The 19,921-nt window shown below is 34.9% G+C and overlaps 1 protein-coding gene across 1 annotated transcript in view; it reads right to left on the bottom strand.

Moving 5' to 3' along the window:
- The window catches only part of sm (heterogeneous nuclear ribonucleoprotein L), a 69,785-nt gene that overhangs the window by 6,931 nt on the left and 42,933 nt on the right, over positions 1 to 19,921 (bottom strand). Inside the window, exons 6-7 of the mRNA XM_088050936.1 lie at positions 14,315 to 14,389; positions 1,285 to 1,526 (exon numbers count right to left, since the gene is read on the bottom strand). Of these exons, the coding sequence (XP_087907062.1) occupies positions 1,285 to 1,526; positions 14,315 to 14,389 (317 nt within the window). The remainder of the gene's footprint in view (positions 1 to 1,284; positions 1,527 to 14,314; positions 14,390 to 19,921) is intronic.

The following is a 19,921-nucleotide window of genomic DNA, read 5'->3' as shown; positions in this document are numbered from 1 at the left end:
GTGGTGTCTAAAAGATCAAAACTCGCTTCCAAGCCCGAGGGCGGATAGTTTTCAGAGCTGCGAATGTTTTTCTATTATTGAATGTCAGTGAACACTAACGGAAATTTGAAATTTTCTAGATTAAATCTGCATGAAATAACAGCCGAATTACTGTTTATTTTAGTTTCAGGGTTCTCACGTCTTTTGGTAAATTCATAGTACATTAAATACAAAACACACTAACATACACACATAAATCAACTTCGTCGGAATATTTTCGATAGCTTTTCAATCGTCAAATATACGAAATAAAAATGCACAAACATAAAATTAAACATGCGTATATTAAACCTTTAAAAAACTTCCCCCAATTTCATGCCATTTATTAAAATGTATCATTAATTTAATTCAATCTGTGTACATTTAAAATTTATTACCGAATATGCAACAAAATTTAGAAAATTTTATACGATCTACACATGCGACGTCAAGTCATTATAACGCAACGTATCCTACAACGAAATTTACTTTTCCCCAAAGACTACAATTTACTCCAATTTAATAAATACTACAGTCTCTAGACGGCGATCAATCATACAACTAATTTCTAATACAAAAAATAATTTTTGTTTTATTTTGTCATTTGTCAAAATCAAATCCCAAAACACGGGACCTAAAATTATTGTTACGATTCTTATTACACATAGTAATCATTAATAAGATCAATCAATCACACGTAAAATACTACCCATGTCGTTCCTGTAGAAATTGATGAAAAAAAATCGAAAAATTTACATTGAATTGGTGAGATCCTGAAAAATATTTTTGTGGGTGTCTTCTGGTAGAAGCAGCTTAAGTCGTTACAGTTTTGATAATTCTTTTTGGATTCGTACACATAAAATGTCACAAATGTCACGATTTTGGCACGTTTGCCACTTTCTTATACGACATAGATGCTATTTAAAGAAAAATATTTTTCAAACAAAAAATGTATACGATGGATGTAAGGACGTATCTATAATTAAACTTATTTACAGATAAAAAATCTTGGAAATTTTTGGTGGCAAAACAATTTATTAGCCATTATGATCGTGTTCTTTCTTTTCTCATTATTTAAGTCGCACAGTTTCTCTAGACATCATTTCTCTTCTGCTCTCCATTTCCGTTCAGCAAACTATGTAAAAGTGATACGACACGAAAAGAGTGAGAAGTAATCTTTACATAATAAACCCTCGTTTATCGTCCGCCATATCGTAATACATATTTTAAATACGGAAAAGTTGTTGAAAAAAAGAAGATACTCACCCGAGCAACATTTCCATATAAACACATGAGATTAAATAATTTATCTGCATTGGTCCGAAGAGGATCCAAACCGTACACCATTAGGACGGCACCGGGTTGTTGGAAGTGGGTGTTTCTTTGATCTCGGTACTCCGCAGTTACGGGAGGTGCGCTCTTCCTGTAGGTGTCCGTACTGAAAGGCTCACCATAACCAGGACCCGCGCACATTTCGTCGTACCGCTGCTGCTCGCTAGGATAAGGATCTGAAAAAAAAGCAATTTTCTATAGGCTCTAACACTTTTAGAATGTAATCAAGAGCCTTGTAGCTAAACCCTCTTCATCTAAATATTCAATTATCATTAAAAAGAACGAAGACGATAAAACTACAAGGTTAATACGGTCAACTTTGAAATGAAAAGATGCAACGATAAGTCGTTTCATTAGGTAGAAATGAAAAAACCGTGATGACGCTGTCAGGTCTGATCTTTTTTCCGGCCTGATAAACCGCGATGAATCGGATTCGGAAAAAGTAAAACCGGATTCTTAGCAACAAATGTGCGAGATAAACGATGGTGAAAACGTCATCTATCTATCTGTCGTAACTTCGGAGATATGGAGAAAAAAAAATACGGAATTTAAAATTCACTTTCCCAAATAACAATCGCTTAAAATTCAGTTATTTGTTGACGTACGAAAAAAGTTACAAAAGTTTAGAATTTTACCCGAAATTCTACGAGAAATGAGTACCAGTAACTTAAGTTAATTCCACAAATGAGCTAGCCATTGCCCAAAATAAATTTTCAGGAAGTCTGTTTTAGATTTTAGATTTTAGTTTTTAAAATTTGTAAGGAATTGTATCAAATTTCGTACAAAATCTCAGCATCGTGTATTTACACGGTAATTTTATTTTCGAAACAAATTTCATATAAGAAATTCTACAAACTCTTGCGTTGTGTAAAACGGTTTTTAAAAGCTAACAGCATTTTTATAGCTCCTAACTTCCACAAAACGAAAAATAATACTTTTAATAAATAGCATTTCAAAAAAGAGCTAATTTTAATAAAAACATTCATACAATTTTCAGCCAAAACGTTTATTACGACGGCAATAAAACAAAACATTCTGTTTGATTAAAAATAAATCAGCATCAAAGAACTTACCGTGCGTAAAATCGAGTTATAAAAGAATTTGTCTCGGGGAAATTAGTCGCAACGAAAAATATCTTTGTCACTCCTAAGACCTATTTAATACTTCCAGGTCGTGCATTTGCTCGTTTTAATTTTCCAAACGAGTTATTACAGGTGCCTTTGTATTTTAAGCTTCATATTTTACATAAAACTGGAGGAAATACAGATTTTTAATTCAGACGTTTTTCGCGTGATAATCTTAAAGACACAATAAAATTATCCTGAACGGTCAAAACTAGAATTTTGTACATTGTTTTCAAAACACATTATTTATGTAGGTAGGTTCGAATGCAGGAACGTCTGCATTAGAGCGTGGCATTTCGAATAAATAATTTAAGAAAAACTTCAGCATTTTCTCGCCATGCAATGGTTAATGCAGGTGCAATTTGCGCAGCTGAAATATCTATGAGTGGTGTTTTTCAGAAGATGTCGTGTCGTGAAAAGTTGTTTGCGACTAAAACTGAATTATATAAATTTAGTTCAGTCAGAAAAAAATACTACTTTAAGTGCATTAAAAATAATAAACAGCAAGATTTGAAAATTATTAAATAAGAGCTAAAGGAAATATTCATATGAAAATAGTTTAAATAGCAGTTTTGTCGTATTGCCAATAACATTCAATGATTCACGAATTACTCACTTTTTGATTCAAATCCCAAATGAATTTATTTTTAATAAAACCTGACTGCCTTTTAATACACTTCCATGAAGGTGTAAATAAATTATTTCAAATCCACTAATTGTTAACCCATGTCTTAACCCCTGAGAGTGGATTAGGTGGTAACTGTCCTTTCTATCTACTTCATCCTCCGCTATTAAATTTGGAGAACCACGACGGCGACAATTGTTAATTTAAATGTGCAAGATAAAAAATGTTATTAGTTTATCTTCCTTTATTAGTTTGCGTCCGGGAACCCGATTGAACTTATATTAATAAAAACGATCCAATACCGAAATGTTTTCTTATCTTCGGAAATGTAATGAAAAAAAGAAAACGAAACGCAAAAGTGTGCTTTTATTAAAAAAATCCAATCAAAACGTCAATTTAAGGTAGCAGGCACAAATTATTAATATCACAATCGGTGCTCTTATCTGTTGAAGTTTATTAAGTTTTTCCCAGTAATTGGAGAGAAGTGAAAATGAGTTGTCAAAAGTAATGAACGAGAACATCCTTCAAAAGTTTCATTTCCTCAAGTCCTGCTGTTAGCAAAAAGCTTCTTCTTCATAAGTAAAATAGGTAGTAATACTTGGCAACCGTAGAAGTACTAACTGTGTGAATTATTAAAATCTGCAGTTAAAACTGCCCACATTTTGCATCCGCATGCTAATAGAATCCAGTTTTAGCTGAAATTTATGATTGCTTATAGGTCAGTAACTTGTAAACGAAAATAAGAGAATTTATGGGGAAATTTATGGTCACCTCTTTTCCTTTTTATTTGATTTCTACGATCAAAAATGAGGCAATAAAAGCTTGAGCGCAATCATAAAATTGTGATGAATATGCCGAGCACACTTATTAAACGATTTCTTGGGAGCACAAATGGTTAAATTGTTTTTCTATTTCTGCCGTTCAAATTACAGCTGTATAAAAGCAGTAAGTAAGATTTTTTTTCAGCATTTACACGTACAGGATTGTTGTATTAACAGTGACTATCACTCTTTTATTCAAATTTCTCTAACATAAACAGTTTAACGGGGCACGTATGCACATTCTCCTACCACAAATGCAAATCCCTCCGAGCTCCACATCTCATTTAATTTATCTCTTATGCAAAACTAACTCGGCAAATAAGATTTGAACTGCCCTATATTGCGCGTTTCAAATTTTGCCAAATAACCCATTATTACAACATTAATCCGTTGAATACCGCTGATGTTGAAAATCCTACAGCTCCAATAATTTCGAAAACGTGATTAAATCAGGATTATCATATTTGACCTCTGGATAATCTAGGACAATAATCGATAAATTATTGTTCGTTATGCTAATACTTTCATTAACTTATAAAGCTGCCAATCTATTGACTTCTCCCTGCTGAATATTCATAAACTGTAATTAACAGCATTCATGGTCGAACAGAATTTTGGGAAACTCGAACAGATTGATATTGCTGAAGATTGAATCGAACAATTTATGGTGAACGTGAAAGAAATGTAAAGAGCGATGCCAGTCTGATTTAAAGGAATCGTTATAAGAATAAAGAGAAATAAATCTGCGGGAAAGTTAAAGATACGACTCAATTTTCGGTATTTTGCTTCATTTGTTCTTAATCTTGACTTTTAGCCAGTTTGCCGAAACAGCAAAACAAATAACTTTTCCACGTTCGCTTAAAAACACGTCGAATTGTAAAGCTGAAAAACAACACCACCGGAAATCTAGCTGTTAAATATTTTCACGTTTAATCCGACCTGGCGTCGTGAATACTTATAAAATTCACAGTTTTACTGCAACAATGTCTCAAGAAAATCGTTTTTTCGTCAATCGGAAAACCAGTGGAGCTTGCCAGCAAACTTTGAGCGCCTCACTTAAAAAATTGAGTACTTTTATTAATCCCGCAAAGTTGTAAAGTCGGCCGTTTAAACTCGTATTCATGACCCTTGGTGAAAACTTCAAAAACTTGGCCACATTTCAACTCTTCTTTAATTACGTTTGTCCAATTGTGAGTTTTTCGTCGCTTACACCACGATCAGGTTTAATGACGGCGAAACACTTGCGAAGAAAATTTGGGACAAATGATGCGGTGTCAACCGAAATTTATTCGTTACCGGAACACTTATTTCATCAAGTGTAGCGTGTAACAGTCTCTCGGAACGTATAATGAGTTTAGAAGAAAACACGCATCGCCTGTTAGCAGATATAAAAGAGACGATGATAAAAACGTGATAAATGTTCTAAATTTAGAGGAGAGACTCCCGTTTTAGAGAAATCAGATTAGTCAGGATGAAAATACCTGTGTGAAATAGTACAGCGCAGCACATAAAAATGGGTTGGAATCAGTGTCACCGCTCCACAAATAGCCACGAGTGAAATTTTGAATTTATACGGAATTTTTCAATACTACCGTCCTAATAAAGAAACATTTCAACCCTCTTGAAATATGCTGGGGCCATGATAAGAGGGTGCAAAAGATACACATAACCCGTGCTGGAATTAAGGACGAACCCTCGCACTGTAATTTTATCTTTTTGGGTAAAAACACCACATCCTGCAAAAATATATCGTCTTGATATACTGTCGGCGTGGAAATTAAATTATTGTGCCACGTTTAATATGGTGGGGCAAAGATTTACGCCATTTAGGAAAACGCTTCGTTTCCTTTTTTCCTTCTTTCCACACATGATGCAGATTTTATCCGGTAAAAACACGTGTCCCCGATTATTTTAATAGGATATTTATCAGAGATATTTACACGAGTGAAATGGCAATTACAGCGGAAAACAAAATTTCAAAAAAAGAAATCAGTACAATCTGCTTGCTTCTCGGTCTTTGATTACACCTGAAAAACTGAAAATCTTTCGCATTCCCGCAGCAACCATTTCAAACGTTTATTTCTTCGCTTTTTACTGTTTGTACGACTTTGCAGGAACGTTTATTACGAGTTCCTAGCACGACATGTTCTATAAATAGGCGACGGTAATTTCATCATTTACGAACAATAATTACCATCCCCTGCAGAATATCATTTTGCACTTTTACGACCGCTACATTTGTCTCTAGTTTAATTCGAGCATATTTTGCAATCTGTCGGTGACAGTTGGTTTAAAAATGAATTCTCATTAATTTTGCTCGGTTCTTTACGTTGGACGCAAGTTGAAATAATTAATTAAAATAAAGAGCAACACGTCTCTGCTTTGCGTCGCTTAGACATTAGTCAAGTTGGAAGAAACGATGTCAGTGACTAAATGGAAAATGAACAAAAACATCCGATATGATTTACGGTAGGAAGAATTGCTATGACGTTGTAAGAGTGACATAATGCAGGAAGCTTCGTTAAATGCTCACTTGGAATTTTCCTTTGAAGCAAAATCGCATTTTCTCCTTCAGAAAGCACCGTTTGAAAATTTGAAAAAGTTTTTGTTCTGCCTGGACGTTGCCACTCCTACGACGATTATGTAACGTGATTTTCGTTTCTTTTATCTGCTGCCCAAATTCTCGGCAAATTGCGTTTCCCCAGGCTTCGATCAATTTAGCATATTCATGACGAATGTTGCTTTCATGTCAAAACTACCTCACTGTTACATCGAGGGTAGCTAATCTTGTCCCATGTCAAGAATTTAATTTTTACTCCCTTAATCTTCTCACAATCTCGGTTTAATTAACTGCCGTATTTATCACAACTAAAGTAGCCCCATGATCGTGTTCAGTGTTAATCTAGAAATAAAAACGGGTAAAGGGTAGTGGCGACATGGATATAAAAAGCGAAGCATTATTTTAGATCCCGGTCGTACATCGTTGTAAGAACGACGGTAGCGAAACTCAAAACAACAAGATACATAAAGTAAAAAAAATCAATGTTGGCAAGCAGGGAAGCTCATTAAAATGTCAAAGAAGATATTTTCAGATTGTTATAGACTAAAACGAGACTTTACCTTGTTATGTGCGGATTAAAAATTTTATTAATGCGGTTTCTTTGAGACAGAAAATTCCTCCTAAAATCAAATTTACAGCCGACAGCTGAATATCGAGTGTTTAATTAAAAATTTTACGTTTCGAGTGCCATCCTTCAACAGGACAAACAATGTTCTGCTCGGATCCGTTGTTTTGATGCTGAATTAACAGGATACTTGATGGTGCTCCGGTAGCGCGGTTAGTATGTTCCGTACCATGATTAATGGTGTTTTGTAGTACACCCTGTTCCGCGGTTGCGGACGCCATATTGCAATAAACTTCTCATTCCACTCCCATTCCGCCAATAAATGTTCTTTACATAATCGGACCCCCGACCTTAATTAACAGTTTGATTTACTGGATCTTGGATAAGTGGTTTGGTAATGACGGTAGCCAAACGAGAACGATTATTTTTCCAGAGCCACGATGGCACACGCTTGCCAAATTAAACGAAAATTTCCGGTTTAACTAAGACGGAGATTAGGATTTACATTCATTAAGTAAAAATTGAAAAATTACGCAAATGCCTTATAGAGTAAACATTCTTTTACGCGTCTCGCAGCACGAGCTTTCTTCTTAAATTCATAATAAGTAAATAAGCACCCGCGCACACTCCAGTGATAACAAATTGTTTGGGTTTACCATAACCAAGGTACAAACTGGAATCCCAGTTGAGAGACCAACAAAAACTACGATCTTTTGCTGAATAACGATCCTGGAGAAACCTCTTCGGTATTGAATCAGTTTGGACATGAAAAGCTCCCGTCACTTTCCACCTCAGGTCGTGACGACATTTACTAAATAACAAAACTTAAAATATCACGTCAAATGCAAGTTATCAAGGCCATAAATCGTGCTCATTCAAATCGTAAAACACCACAATCAAATAAATTTGAAATGAAAAGATTTATATTCTAACATTTGTTTCAGTGTTTATATTTTCATACATTAAAAGCATAATCTGTGCTTGTAATCCATTAATATTTCAGTTCGAAACAGTTCTCATCAATTAATATCGGGTCAGTTTTGCTGCTATGCAAAAGAGCTGAGATAATTGAACTATTTTGAATGTGGACGATAATAGTTTATCAAGTAGTTCATTAATAGCTTGGTATGTGATTTGTAAATACAAAATCAGTAGCTGTTGGATATTAACCATAAATTTCACGCTGATACCCACGCATCTCACTTAAAAAATAGCTACACATCACCGGAATTAGATAAGAATCCCCACATTACAATACTGGCAACTCGAGCTTCAGCCTGAAAATTTACAGATATCGGGATGAAGCGGTGCATTACATGACTCACCATTTGGCAGCAGGACGAGCATAAAAACATCAATTATGACCTGTGCAACAGCAATAAAAATAGACGATTCCAGTGTTTACATCGTTTGACGATGCATGAGTGAATGAAAATTATGAATTATCCTGGGACTAAATTCCCGCTTTTATTCCTTTCAATTTTATTTTGTTATTTGAAAGTTACGAAGTTTTCTGGATTTAAATAGCTCGTAATAAAGCGACTTCCGTATTCCCTGACTGTCGTGCATAATATAAAGCCAGAACAATTGACGCATTTCTCCTCACAATTTTATCAAAAACACTTTTTCAATGTTCTTGTCTCGCGAAAGTAGGTATTACAATGCATACTCGTTGCCAAAAAATAAACATATTGTACGTTATAGTAGCACTAAGACTATAAATCCAGACGGCTAAAATATTTCCAGATTTTTTGTAGAACAGAAGGAGTAAATTAAATGCTCAAAACCAAGAATGCTTTACGTGTGAATGAAATAGAATTTCCCTAGAGACCCACATGTCAAGAACCGGCTCGTTTGAATTAGATCCCACCTGTATAAATCTACAAATTGCATTTTCACACACTGTTTAAGTATGGATATCATAAATCCATTTTTTGTTGGAACGCAATTTCGCAAGAGCTCAGTAGAATTTTTTTCGTCGAACTGGGGAAAATCCGTCGGGATCATTAATATTCGATGGAAACCGAGCACCTTCCTAATCAATCTCGAGTTTAACACTCGACTTCACGCTTTCCGTATCGTACGTATATTAAATATTAAACCGGAAGTTGCCACCAGTGGCACAACTCTTCCATTGAGAAAAATGTTTCATTTTGAAAATTTTAAAAGATGCAGTTAAAGAAGAGGGCGTAAAGCGGGAACCCTGTAACGATAATGAAAATAAATATCGTTTTTAATTAAATTTTATAAACAAAGTTGCGTAAAAGTTTGCTGTACATCGCAGGCGAACTTAATTGCTGAAAAAAAGACTATAACCACAGCTGGGTGTCGAATTTTAGCCACGATCAATAAGTGAGCAAAAGAACGCAGATCCGACTCAATCCAATTATGAATCTGAAAATTGATTCTATAAAGTCGTTCGGATGTAAAAGCTTTAATTAAAATATGCAAATTTATTTGTGCTATGTACATGGAATCAAGCGCTATCGTCAAATTACAATCGCCTAATAAAGGATTGTAAGAAAGTAGATGGGGCCATTCTAGCACAATGTAATTGAGCCGTTGAAAATACAAAAGGGTTTCCACACATGGAGAAGAAAATAAAAGTGCAGCTAAAACCACTAGAGACACAATATAAAATTGGTTTGACACAATTAGAAGCCATTATGTAAGTTTATTTATAGATGACTCCTAACGTTACTTAAATCATCCTCGACACTACCGACTTCTTTTCATTCCCTGCAAGATAAATATAGCTGCGTTCCATAAGGTTACATGACCGACATATGAAAAATAAAAGTCCCTACTTCTATAATTTAGTAAACGATAAGGTAATGTAGTTTGTTTATAAATGGAGATTAGTCGATATTCCTCGAGAGATAACCCAAAAATTTTAATTCTCTAAATAATTGTTTTATTTTAGAAAATCAAGTCAAAAGAAACAACAAAAATCGCAACAACCATTCTCTTTCGAATTATCACCCAGAGGTGCTATGAGAGTTAATTGCGAGTTTATTCAGCGTCATCAAATCCCTTTGATGTTCCTACTTAAAATTACATCATATCGCTTCAACCCCTCTGTAATGTTAGCTGAATTTATGCAAGCGACATTATGAAAGATGTAAAATGTGAAAAATACATGTAAAAAGCTCCCATTTATGTTTATCGATCCATCATCGAAGAGCAATAAAAGCCACCCTATAAACGCGCGGTTAAATTGGTTCCTTTTATAAATCCGTTTTAATGGTTCAACCTGGATTACCGGGAAACGAATAAATGCAGAGGAAAACAAATCAATGGCAGGTATACGGTTGCTGTGTCAGTGGATATGTTGATACCAGTCCCGGCTCAAGGGGTAATCGTGCTGATATTCCATATCCTATTTTAGTGGTATTTTACTACGTTTTCAGGTGCGGATGCATTTCCCGACCTAGATTCAAGATAAAATTATACGACTTTTAACACATTTTGTAAAAACAGTCAAATTTTAACGGTTTACAATAAAGAATAATCTCCTCAAGCCAACAATCTACGACTGACTCTGGAACAAAAGGGGCTTCCTTATAACCCTAAAGAAATAGGAGTGCTTTACTCGAGTCGTTGCTATCGAATTCGTCTGTCAAAACTAGTAGATTTACCTTTCGTTCAATAGCTGAGATTCGTTTTACAAACGCCGAAACTTTAGAACGAGCTTTATTGGTTGTTGAAATCGTAGAAAGAAGCTCTGCAAAATCGCAGGTAATTAATTAGAGGAATTTAAATACCCCCAAATGAATTTACAATTTAGATTTGGACATCTAAATAATTTCTCGTTTATCTTCATTTCCTTTCATTATTTTCAGTTAGTTTTTTCCACTATAATTCAAATTTGGCACTGACGCACTAAAAATTCTAGCGGAAAGATATTCATCCCACACATTTCTGCACGCTTATAATCATCCCGCGGAGGTTCATTTAAAAACACGAAGAGTTAGCGTCAGCTTTAATTATTTCTGTAAAATAATAACTCCTCCGTCGCTGCATCTGACACAGCGTTGCATTCTTTGATCTGTATCATGCTCGTGGTGCAATAGGTTAAATGATGGTAACTGAAAGACATTACGTGTAATTTTTAATGCCCGAAGAATATTACGCCCAGTTCAAACGGGTTGCCGGTCTGATTTTACAGCTAATTGCAGAACAGAATAAAATGTGTGTAATTTGTGTTTAACATTTTGGATGACATTCCGCTTTTGAAACATAAATCATCCTTCGTTCTTGCAGCTGTGTCTCATGACCCATCATCGTAATGAAAATGTCAATCAACCCTCACTCAATAAGACTTCCCAGATTTTCAATTCTATAACGACACCACCTTGTAGAAACTCAGATTTATCGAAGAAAATTGATTATTTGTCATCAGTGATTGGCTAAACAGCTGTCGGTGCGCGTCTTCAACATTCATCACTCACCATGACACTGACAAATTTAAAACCCTTATAAGACAGCGGTGACAGAACTAATACACTTCGCAAATACTACTTAAGCCCAAATTAAATACGAATAAAGCAGAGCAAGATTTAAAGCTAACACGTTTGCTATATTCTTCACACAAATCCGACTTAAATTTAACTCACTACTGCGAGCTACATAACAAAACTTCTCTACACCGAGGGTTTAACTATAAACTTCCCTGCAAATTTAGGGATTCCGGAAGCACTTAGCCGATGGAGATTGAGTGAAGTGATCGATCAGTTTCCTGCATTTAAAATATAAATCGACAAACTCGAAGAACTATAATAGAAACAGCGAGCCAGGAAAAGTTCAGTTCATTTATCGTTTCCGGTATTCGAAACTTTACTTGACAAGAATGCAATTCTGAGTGATGGGTCAGGCAGGAGTGGAATTCAGGACAACGCACGTCATCTACAACTATGCCAGGAAAATCAAAACCGTTCGACTAATTGCGACGTTAGAGTGAAACAGCCACAACCTTGGCACTTGTTTTCAATTAATTTGTTTGTGCAAACATATATGAAATTTTAGAAGGAGGCAAGTCATATTTGCCTACAAAGAGCGAAAAAACTAGCAGGTCACATGGATAATGCTTCAGGCTCAACAGCTTTTGGAGTTGAGCCATCGATAACATAAATCATCACAAATAAGCAAAGCTTTCATATTTTTTAATTTTGTTTTGTGCAGTAAACTAGAGTAATACTTTAAGCTTTCTTTGGTTGAATATTTCGTTTTGTTACATTTCCCTTTAGCAAAAGCTTTTTTCTGTTGCACAAATTGAATTTTAATGAGTGACGAAGTACGAAAAGCAAAAGGAAACAAAACGATGATTACCTGAAGATAAGTAGCTGCGTGTTAATTGTCATATTACAACTTGTACTGAAAAAAAAGAAGCTTCCGTCTACTTGGCAATATTTTAAACGTTATGATTACAAAAAACGCCCATAACCGTTCTACACTGACAAACAATTTCCTCCATCATCTTCAGTAATATCCATTAACAAAATACGCTCCGTTCGCCGATAAAATAAATCATCAAAGAACCGTAATCCATATCAATATATAACCAGTCATAGATACGTATAAAACTTTCCATCAGCTACCACTTCATATTAAATGATAGCCATGAATTTTCCTGCATTTTTATTCCAACCGTGTTTACGAAAGATTTTCAATTTTGGCATCGTGCACTTGCAGACATGCACGTAACTAATATCTCCTTGCAAACAATAAAGAAATACCAACGTGCTGACAGAGTTGCCAAACACAATTATACATAACAAGAAGTTCGACTAATTAACGATAGCTGTACGCACGCAAATAACCTATAATTATTAAAAGTCTGTGTCTATTTCATACAATGTGATTTGGAGCAATTTGCAAACTGCAGCACTGCAGCACAAATGAGTCAGTTGCGTTAAAGTCGGGCCAATGCGTGAGGTAAATTAACAGCAGACGGCTTGGGCAGAAGCATGGAAGATAATAATCACTTATTCCACGCTAAATTTGCAGATACGAAATTATTTAAAGAGCAGTTATGTGATTATATTTCTAACGAGAATTGTGTTGGCTTTTAGTTGTTTGTTTTAGTTTACAGTTTGATATAATCCACCAAAGATTGCAATGCATAATTACCATAATCGCATCTAAAAATCAAGGAAATAAATAATAATCTCTACCCGTGACTGTTAACCACCGTAAAAATACAGAAACATTTATTGATTTTGTGATTTAAACCGCATTAATGAAAGCACATTAAGTGACACGAAAATCGACATGAAAATGTTCGTGTAGGTACTCTGCGGGAAAATTGCCTTTCGAATAACCAAATTTCGAAGTGTGAAAGTTCGCCACTTACGCTTTATTTCCCCATAGAAACAAACAATATCCAATAACACAACTTATATCCAAGAAGAATATATTATTATTTCGACGTAACTCGCCAAACTGAATTAGGTAGACGTCGAAAAAACAAAATTAGATTTCGAAAATGAGGTTACGAATCGCGAGCTCAAGTCCTACATTTTCAATGGAATCATTTGTGGTAAAGCTTGAGCGAACTTTATCTAGTTTTATGGTTCTATTATCACGCGCGTTTCAGTCAGAGAATTCGAAATATGTCCATTTCATTATGGGCGAATATAATTTATGTCTGTCGCCATTTCAAAAGTCTTTCTTCTTGGTGAGTTCAGATAACGACCCTTACAATAGATTTATCCTCTCAAGTGATTAATTGTTACAGTATCCTCGTAATATTCTGGGCATTGTAACTAGCACAATGGGAAGTTATGACGGGTACGGAAATGAATATCAAGTACAAAAAATTCGCGGTGGTGCGACGAAAAACGACCAAAACGATAAGAAATCGATAAAATCGTCTGGATAGGTACGTAAACACTATTTACTTCGATTACTCCAAGTCTGTGACACCTAAATTATTAATCATCCTCGAGAGATTTTGTTTGAACGTGCGTTACTTTTTGAGTTCCTTAAAAATTTCCCACTACAATAGTCTATTTCTATGGATCAAAAGAACTAATTAACAGAATTGGTAGCAAGAAACCTACGCATACACGCAAGGTCGATAGTTTCGATAAAATTGAAAATGACAGTTTGTTAACGCGTGAAAACGGAAGTCTTTGTGCGAGAATTTAAGGCGGGCTTTTAGTAATTAAAAGCATACGCTGGTAATTTCCAGCGTATAATTTCGCTAAATTGCCACTTCACGTGAGTTCATTCAATGGAAAGCAATAAAGTGGTTAAAGTAATACTTACTGTAAGGTTGAGGTCGAGATCCATAATGTGGCTCCTGCAGCAAAGGTTGTGGCCTGCCATTTGTGTTTTCTTTCACTGCAACAACAAAAAATTGAAGATTTTTGTAAACATGAGATGAATCATTTAGTCGAAATATTCAAACCTATGCTTTCTGATTAAAAATATCTTAAACAATTCTAAATTTTGTCTGGAGCACAAATGTAAGTCTCGCCATCTTTTGTTAGAACCATAAATGGACTGTAGAACAACAAAAGAAAAGTTTCAATTTGTCTTTCCTCTTTATTGCTTACATTTAAATAACAAAGGAATGTTCCAATGAAAATATGGGCGAGCGTAACTTGTTTTCTTTCCATTAAAGAGGGAAAAAGCAAATGCGCACAATTTACTCTTTTGGTGTTGGTCGTGACCGATATCGCATTAAAGCAATATTACAACTCTACGCCAGTAAGCACGACAATTAAGAAAAATATTTTAATTACACACCGAACGAATCGGATAAATGAAACAAAATACCGACTCGCATGTTGATTTAAAAAACTGTCGGATTAAACAAATGCTGCTTGAATAAGATATGACCCGTTAGCAACAAATTTCGCTTTTTAGCACAATAGAAACGTTTAAAATCTAAGGTTGTGAAAGTTCCTCGACTATATAATATAACTGCCTATTAAACGCCTCTCAACGCGCTGCGACTGCCAGTGGCTGTTTCCAGGTTTAGTACTAGTTAAATATAGTGCTAACGCTCTTGTATACGAAAACTATTCGTAACTTGATACTAAAGCTAATGTTGAAAAGCACGCTTTGGAACGTCACATCCACTACCTTTTGAACCCGAGTAAAAAGCTCCAACTGTGGGCGCAAACTTAATTGAATTTAAAACTTCATTTTTATTTTGAATAATTTCACACATACGTATCACGCACAATTTCCGCACTCCCAAACTCATGGCGTCACAGGAAATCACAACAAACCACGCAATATAATAAATACTTGTTCAGAGTAACAGGACGCAACAAACACAACTTCTGTTTAGATAAGAGACAATGCTGCTATATCTTAAAAGGATTCGTGCTTTCGAATACAACAAAGTCGAGATATTAGTCCCGGCGCCTCCACCAAAAATGTTAGTCAAACTGAATATAAAAGCGACAACTGCTAATCCTCTCGCTGCTTTAATCGGAGAAGAATACGTCTTTTCCCAGGTAAATTATTTAGCAGCGCGCTCCGGAAAACCGGAATAATAGCTGTCGTTCCGAACCTTCAAATTAATCGGCTCCAACAAATATTCGTATTTCTGGGCTATCACTACGTGGGATTATGTCGTAGATTCTCGACAGTCGAAACAGAATTGTGTTGTGAGAGAATGTGGGGGCAACTTTTAATTTGAAGCGACAAGTTTTAGTGGATACAAAAGCAAAACCGGGAAACTCGCGCCGCAATATTCGTTTTAGGAACGGTTGAAAAGTGATCAATGAAAGCAGGTAATTTAAGTTTAGAATTTTAACTAGATGTTTAGTGGGATGAGAAATTATTACTTTGTTCGCAAATAGAACTTTACGTTAATTACGAATACAGCGCTTAATTTGTGACTAAATTTAGGTTGGAAAACAAAATGTTCCCAACACCGCTCGAGAAATGTATAGGTTATTTTAAACACGATTTACTGCAGCGGCGAGTAATAAAGTGCATCTACAAGCAACAATTTCTCAAAGTTTCAAGCAGATAATTCAATTATGTTGCCACTACGTAGTTGTATTTCCTGCATTCCAAATTCCAGATATTTAATTAAAATCAACAGTCATTTGTTTCGGATACTAAAAAGTTATTGTATATCATATGCAAAATCTATTATTTCCGCACATAAATACAATACGCTCTAATGGACGCGAATTTAAAAAAAAAGTGGATAAAATAATCATTTTGTTTAAATTTAAAAAATCACCCTAAAAATTCTTCCCACGCCAGTCTTTATTCATGTCACAATTTTCAATCACAAATTAAATCAGCTAAATTGGTTCCACGATCGGTAGAATATGGGATAAGATTATCACGCAAAACATGACACGTTGATGAGATATGTTGCAGGCGTGTAATTGAATAGGAAATGGTATTATTGCAACCTCAACACCTGCAGCGTGAATTTGACATTTCGATTCAATTTTTAATATGACCATTTCACAAACAGAATAGTAATAAAAGAATAATTAACTATACCAAACGCGAAAACACAAACGAAAACAAATTTTCAGTCGATAAATCTCTACGATCTACAGATTTCAATATTTCCAGTTCTGCACTACGGGCATATATTTAACTTATCTGTATACTTTCTGAAGTTGGATAAAGTTTTTCCAAGCATTCATCATGGAATTCTTCGGGTATCAGCCCGCCGAGATACGGCTTAACTGTTGATTCACTTCGGTTGCCTTCCGAGTTCTATTATTTTTCTTTTTTGCTCATTTTGTATCTTATTAAAACTTTGCAAATTACCCAAATATAATTAGAAATTCTCGATAAACAGTTCGGAGTTGATTGGTATCGGTTTTGCAATAACGCAGGTTGCAATCAACGTAGAAACCACGTACTTACACTGGTATTAATCTCAACAATGAGTTGAGTGGGCTGTGATAAATATTTAACAAAAATTCTTTCCAATGTTCTAAAAATCACCAGACAATGTCCGGTCTAATAATTTTAGATTCAAACAAATTTCTAAGCATCTGTTTTGTTACTCAGCACCAAAAATACCAAAACTGATTTACGGCTCTTTTTTCTTATGAGATCATTTATAATTTTTGTTACAAAACGCTATTATTCTTGAGTCATCTGTTTCTGCTCTACCGCATATAATTTGTTGCCTGACAAACACCTAGCTTGACGTCCTCATAAAATTCGTTCGAAACACTGCAGAATTTTGTAATGTCTGCATTTCGAATTACGTAAAGCGGTATTTCAAGCCGGAGCGTGTAAATTTGTCACTCAGATTTTCACTTTTACTCATTTTTCATAATTTATGTGTGTCGTATGCGTTAAATTAAGCGGCATTTGTGTGTATTCACCGGTATAAATCGTTAGAAGAATGACATATGCATTTTCACACATTTGTTGAATTTGTTGGATAGCAAATGAAATTTTTCAGTCACGTTTGCCGAACAGCATCCAAAAAATCCATTACGGACGCAGAAAAGCTTATGAAAGAGTAGCCTCTAGTTCGGAAGTTCCCGACATGGATCATGTATTTTCTTTTTTAAACGTCATCTTTTCAAATACAATTTATCTTTTCGACCGATGTGGTTTAAAAGCAGGCTAATGGAGCACAAAGCAAAGATTTCTGCTGTACTTGCACATGAAAAAGTCTTCCGATATTTCTTTTTAACTGTTTTCTCAATTAAATTTCCACTTTGGTGGAAGTTTAGTTTGACAGTGTACGTTTCTGATGGAGAAGTACTCGATAATTGCGAGTTTCCTGGCTTCTAATTCACTTTGGTACACGATTCAATAACATTCCTCTACATTGTCTATAAATGCGTAAAGCTCTGAAGACAATGAGGTCGTAGAGAAAGTAACTGTTAATGTCTCTTTGTTTGTGCCCACCCTAATGCGTTTTAATAACGACCACTTCGTTGTTGAACGCTTTCTTGGTATTTGGAAGAAACCGGGCGTTAACTAGAAGTCAGCTTGAATTGAAAAGAATAGTTATACGTGGAAGCACTCCCTGAAGACTCCGACCAAAATAAGAAAAAACAAACTCTTATTTTGCAAAACTAACGTATACTAACAGACTGTACAATTAACATAAAAACAAAGTATTATCAAAACCAATTTACATAAACCACACAAAAATAAACACATGTAAAAGCTTGGCTGCCGCTTCTGTTTTGCTGATCCTTTGAGGAACATAAAACCAAAGTCTGTTAAAATTAGTACACTGCTTCAAAAGATTTATTTTTAGATAAACATTTTTCCAACACTGCACCATTATTGTCACACGTAAACTAGATCATTCGATAAGCATTCGTCGACTAGATTGAATTATGTTAAAAGACTTTCAGAAGGACCATCGTTTCTTCGCAAAGTTGTCGTTACCAACTTTTAAAACCTCAAGCCTGTATCGACCCCACGACAGATATCTGAAAAGTTGAATTGAACATTGTAGGAAGTGGCCGTTGAAGTGATAATGACAAGAGTGAACATCGACGATTGAAGAAGTGGATCACGGTATAAAGGTTCGTTCTAAAAAAACCGATTGATTACTGCTATCAACTTCCTTCGATTTTCTTGGAATAAGGAACAAAAACCGCACAATCTTTCAAAAAAGTTTGATTAAAGCCGAAACTGTGGACCTACAAACACTAATAAAATAAATCTTATCATTTTGAGACAATACTGTAATTCTGTCGGCTTTCCCCGCAAAGACTCGGTGTTGACACAATATTACGGAACAAAGCACCTTCCAGAAGTTGTAAATTTCACTCTATAACAGTACAAGATAAAGATTGGAATATAACATGTTAGTATAAAGCGACAAAGACAAGCAAAAATAAAAGAATATGTAGCGACAAAGGAAACATCGCCCCAAAACCTAAATAAAACACAATTTAAAAGTGCCTTCAAGATAAGAAAAGCTACTCGTACCTCTCCATAAATTATTTATCGCAGCTCGCAAACCGAGTTCATCTAATACAGATAGATCATTCCACTTCATGTTGAATAACTAACGAAGAAGCTCTCTGTGGTTACTGGCCAACCCTCATCAAATTATGACGTAAACAACCGTTTTCCACGACAAAAACAAATCGTAGGAAACTCAATCAAAATACAATTATTATAAATCTCCGGAAGCAAGATAAATGGTAACTATTGCCACGATTAAGATAATCGTATTCGCTGAGATAGGTTCAGATGTGTCCGAAAGATTTATTACATCATCGGGAATGCAAAAACGCGTTGTTCGCAGGAATAGAATTGTTATTATTTCTCGCAACACCAAATTAATTAACAAAAATTTTTAACAAAAATCAGGCGGATATCGCCCCAAAACTTCTTTCAAGAATTGTGCTTAATCACTTAAAGTTAATTTAAGTAAGCCAATACTAATTTATTGCCTTTATTACAAGTCTGCTTCCTTTCATAAATTACTATAACATAATCAAAACGATTATTTAATATGTAAAACAAACGATAGTTACACAGTTTATTGCCATTTAATTTTTTTTGCTGCATGCAAGTTATAACTTAATTTCTCGTTTGCGAAATGTGGAGACATTTACCAGACGGTTTAGAAAGAAATACTTTCACGATACTGCCCGCGCCTGTTGTTTCGATATATTCCCAATACAATTAGTGCTTAAATGAACGTAACTTAATTAATTCCCCGCCATTTAACTCGTCAGAATTATATAATAAGTGGTTTGAAAATTACTGAGGTTACGTCGGTTTGCCTCGCAGATTTGACACAGTAAATGCACCTTTAAAATTCAATTACAATTTATGATTATCTAGAATTAAACCCGAAATTAAGGAACAATTATCAGACCCAAAATAGCACAACAAACTCAATACGCTTCAGTGAAATTGCGTTAATTTAATTAACAATCCTTGCCTTGC

Source organism: Gnatocerus cornutus, chromosome 2 (assembly GCF_029298725.1).
Source record: "Gnatocerus cornutus isolate USDA-ARS CGAHR chromosome 2, icGnaCorn1.1, whole genome shotgun sequence".
In the NCBI taxonomy this organism is placed as follows: Eukaryota; Metazoa; Arthropoda; class Insecta; order Coleoptera; family Tenebrionidae; genus Gnatocerus; species Gnatocerus cornutus.
The sequence above is the reverse complement of the archived record's forward strand: the minus strand, read 5'-3'. Positions and strand labels throughout refer to the sequence as shown.